General features: G+C 41.1%; 1 protein-coding gene across 1 annotated transcript; it reads right to left on the bottom strand.

The window, feature by feature from the left end:
- Positions 1–926: 926 nt before the first annotated feature.
- On the bottom strand, positions 927–3,944 carry LOC125850222 (uncharacterized). The gene is made up of 2 exons (XM_049530089.1): positions 3,383–3,944; positions 927–3,268 (listed from the first exon to the last, which is right to left on the bottom strand). The coding sequence occupies exons 1-2, from the start codon at positions 3,942–3,944 to the stop codon at positions 927–929; spliced, it is 2,904 nt and encodes a 967-aa protein (XP_049386046.1).
- Between the last annotated feature and the right edge of the window lie 903 nt (positions 3,945–4,847).

Here is a 4,847-nt window from a genome sequence, read left to right on the forward strand (position 1 = left end):
CTCACAACTAATTGATATTTGCTAGATATGTTCTCCTGAACTAGTTGGTTGATAAATATAACTCCTTTGATGATCTTATTATATCCTGCATCCACAAAAACATGTTAGTTTTGGAACACTGATCTGTGTTGAAGTCACCTTACTCTTGGTCCTGTTATCTCTGGAACTTTGTCTGGTAGATCCAATGAATCGTAATAGACAAAAGACAAGATCATATTAAAATATTTGCTAGGTATGAAGTTTTTTGAAAAATAGTTTTAAAAAAAAATCTTTGCCAATTAATTGTCACGACATGCACGACACGAACAAAACCCTTTGTCTCAGATTTTGATATGACCGGTAGCTTGCTGGCAACTTAAAACCCTTTAAGAATACGTTAATTTGAGGCAATTGAAGTTGATTTCGAAAGTCCGAGTATCCTTGATGGAATTTTTGAGGTCCTTCTCAAAACTTTTGTCCCAGTTAGATGTTTCAAAAATAAATCTGATGATGATCACGGGAGCCTTGAATTTGAGACCTTCTCAAAATTATTTCCAGTTGCACATTTCGATATGATTCTTAACTCTTATTTGTAGAAAATGACTCTTCTTGTAGAATTTTTGAGGTCCTCTCAAAAATTCTGTCCCAGTTTCCATTATGAGGGGAAATGGAAATCTTATTGGGAATATGACCGAACCCTTGTGGCGCCTACGTATCCCGTTGAGGCAGGAATCAGGTCAAACGTAGTTCCCATCTCGAGAAGTAACAAAATAGAAAATGCATAAGGAGACGACCGAGGCCGACATAGGCCGCCTACGTATCTCATTCTTGAGAATTCAGGTCGAACGTAGTTCAGGTACAAGGGGAATGTTTCAAAATATAAATGCAACAATGATTACAAACAAACTGCAATTACAAGGGAAATAAAGGAAAAAAAGTATCATCCTTCAAATGTAATATCTCTTGACGGCATCTGAATTGATAGCTTTTCGCCACACCTGACCGTCCATCTCTGCTAGAACCAAAGCTCCTCTTGATAGTACTTTGTAGACAACATACGGTCCTTGCCAGTTAGGTGCAAACTTTCCTTTGTATTCGTCTTGATGAGGGAAAATGCGTTTCAACACCAATTGGCCTACCTCAAATGTTCGAACTCTTACTTTCTTATTGAAAGCACGAGTCATCCTCTGTTGATACAGCTGGCCATGACAAACGGCACTCATTCTTTTCTCATCAATCAATGCCAATTGCTCATATCGGTCACGAATCCATTCGGCATCGCTCAATCCAGCTTCCTGAATAATCCTTAAAGATGGTATCTCAACTTCAGCTGGTATCACTGCTTCTGTTCCGTATACCAATAGGTAAGGAGTTGCTCCAGTTGAGGTTCGGATTGTGGTGCGATAGCCTAGCAAAGCATAAGGCAAATTTTCATGCCAACATTTGTAGTTGTCAATCATCTTTCTCAGTATCCTCTTGATATTCTTATTAGCAGCTTCTACAGCTCCATTCATCTGAGGACGATATGCAGTTGAATTACGGTGGGTAATTTTGAATTGTTCACATATCTTTTTCATCAAGTGACTATTCAGATTTGCTCCATTGTCTGTGATGATAGACTCTGGAACTCCAAAACGACATATCAAATTGTTGCGAACAAAATCGGCCACAACTTTCTTTGTCACAGCTTTGTAGGAAGCAGCTTCGACCCACTTTGTGAAGTAATCAATGGCGACCAAAATGAACCTATGACCATTGGAGGCGGCAGGCTCAATAGGTCCAATAACATCCATGCCCCAGGCTGCAAATGGCCAAGGGGAACTCATTGCATTTAGCTCGTGGGGTGGTACTTTGATCAGATCTCCGTGAACCTGGCATTTATGACATTTTTGGACAAATCGGCCACAATCATTTTCCATAGTCATCCAGAAGTATCCCGCCCTTAAGATTTTCTTTGCTAATGTAATCCCATTCATGTGTGTCCCACACACTCCAGCGTGCACTTCTTCAAGCAATTTTGTGGCTTCTATAGCATCCACACATCTCAGTAATCCCAGATCGGGTGTCCTCTTATAAAGAACCTCTCCATTCAAAAAGAAGTTGTTTGCCATTCTTCGGATTGTTCTCTTTTGAATACTTGTTGCTTTTTCCGGATATTCGCCGGCCTCTAAGTACTTTTTCACATCGATATACCATGGATTCCCATCCCATTCTGCTTCCACATGTGAACAATGTGCTGGTTGTTCTTTTAAAACTATCTCAATTGGATCGATATAACTCTTTTCTGGATGTTGTATCATGGACGATATGGTTGCAAGGGCGTCAGCAAGCTCGTTCTGTATTCTCGGCGTGTGTCTGAACTCGGTCTTCCTAAATCTTTGGCATAATCTTCGTACCAATTGTACGTATGGTAAGATTTTAGGATTCTGCACCGCCCATTCTCCTTGAACTTGATGAATTAACAAGTCTGAATCACCAATTATCAGTAATTCTTGAACATTCATGTCAAGAGCCATTCTAATGCCAAGAATACATGCTTCATACTCAGCCATGTTATTAGTGCATCGGAATCTAAGCTTTGCTGTTGCTGGATAATGTTGCCCCGATTCAGATATCAACACTGCTCCAATTCCTGATCCTATAGAGTTTACTGCTCCATCAAAGAACATTCTCCACCCAGGATATGATTCTGATATGTCTTCCCCTACAAACAATACTTCTTCATCAGGGAAATATGTTCTAAGTGGTTCATATCCTTCATCTACTGGGTTTTCAGCAAGGTGATCTGCCAAAGCCTGCCCCTTGATTGCTTTCTGAGTCATGTACACAATATCGAACTCACTCAACAACATTTGCCACTTTGCTAGCTTTCCTGTGGGCATTGCTTTCTGAAATATATACTTAAGCGGGTCCATCCTCGAAATGAGATGTGTTGTATAAGCCGACAGATAATGTCTCAATTTCTGAGCAACCCAAGTCAAAGCACAACAAGTTCTCTCTAAAAGGGTGTAACGAGCCTCATAAGATGTGAACTTCTTGCTCAAATAGTATATAGCTCTCTCTTTTCTTCCGGTCTCATCATGTTGTCCCAACACACATCCGAATGCATTGTCCGAGACGGATAAATACAATAGCAAAGGACTGCCTGCACGTGGTGGCACCAACACTGGTGGATTCGAAAGGTAACTTTTTATGGTGTCGAAAGCCTTCTGACATTCTTCAGTCCATTTGGTTGGCGCATCTTTTCGCAGTAACTTGAATATGGGCTCACATATCACCGTCGATTGAGCTATGAATCAACTGATGTAATTCAGTCTCCCCAGAAAACTCATTACTTCCTTCTTAGTCTTTGGAGGAGGTAAGTCTTGAATTGCCTTGATTTTGGAAGGATCAAGCTCGATACCTCTTCTGCTAACTATGAATCCGAGTAACTTCCCTACAGGTACTCCAAATGCACATTTGGCTGGGTTCAACTTCAAATCATACCTACGTAACCTGTTAAAGAACTTTTCCAAGTGTGTCAGGTGATCCGAACTCTCGCGGGATTTTATGATGACATCGTCCACATACACCTCAATTTCTTTGTGGATCATATCATGGAAAATGGTGGTCATAGCTCTCATGTAGGTGGCTCCAGCATTCTTGAGGCCGAACGGCATCACTCGATAATGGTAGACTCCCCAAGGTGTGATGAATGCTGTTTTTTCTGCATCTTCTTCATCCATTAGAATCTGGTGATATCCCGCAAAGCAATCTACAAAAGATTGCAGCTCATGCTTAGCACAATTATCGATGAGTATGTGGATATTTGGCAAGGGAAAATTATCTTTCGGACTTGCTTTGTTGAGATCTCGATAATCCACACATATCCTGATTTTTCCATCTTTCTTCGCTACTGGAACAATGTTAGCCAGCCAAGTGGGATACTTGGTCACTTCAACAACTTTTGATTCGATCTGCTTCATAACCTCCTCTTTTATCCTTAAACTCAGATCGGGCTTGAACTTTCTGGTTTTCTGCTGCGAACCATTCTTCCTCTGTTGGGGTATAACCGATACCGAATCAAAAATTTTGAAGTGGTATAGAAAGAGGTTCGGATATGCCATCCAAATTCTTGCCTAACCCACGCCCAGGTTCAAAACCACTTCTCAGCATAGTTGCAGCTAGCATTTTATACACTTGCGGCATTGGTACTTGCAATGTCGTATCTTCAAAAGCAGCATTCATTATCTCCACCATGTGAAAGTCAGTATTCTGAGAAGACTCTTCAATAACTGGAATGGAGAAGCCAGGGTACCTACGGTCACTACCTTCACCATGAATGACAATTTCATGGTCCTCCCAGATGAACTTCAAAAGTTGATGCAATGTGGATGGAACTGCTCCAACAACATGGATCCATGGTCTTCCTAGCAATAAGTTGTAACTTGTAGATATATCCATCACCTGGAATTCAGTGACAAATTCTGCAGGCCCCATTTGGATACACAAGTCTACTTCCCCTATAGTCTCTTTTTGCGAACCATCAAACGCCCTTACATTCATACGGCTTTGATGGATTTTCCCCACATCATATTTTAGCTGAGTCAGGGTTGATAATGGGCAGATATTGAGCCCTGAGCCATTATCAATCAATACTCGAGCTACAAACTTATCCCTGCATTTGACGGTGATATACAAGGCACGATTGTGCATCACCCCTTCGGGCGACAACTCCTCTTCTTGAAAAGAGATTTGATGACTCCCAATGACATGACTTACCATAGTGGCCAGATTCTCACTACTTGTTTCCGTCGGTACATACGCTTCATCAAGTACCTTCAACAATGCTTTTCAATGGTACTCAGAACTCATTAATAGAGCCCAAA

Source organism: Solanum stenotomum, unplaced genomic scaffold (assembly GCF_019186545.1).
Source record: "Solanum stenotomum isolate F172 unplaced genomic scaffold, ASM1918654v1 scaffold1544, whole genome shotgun sequence".
NCBI lineage: Eukaryota > Viridiplantae > Streptophyta > Magnoliopsida > Solanales > Solanaceae > Solanum > Solanum stenotomum.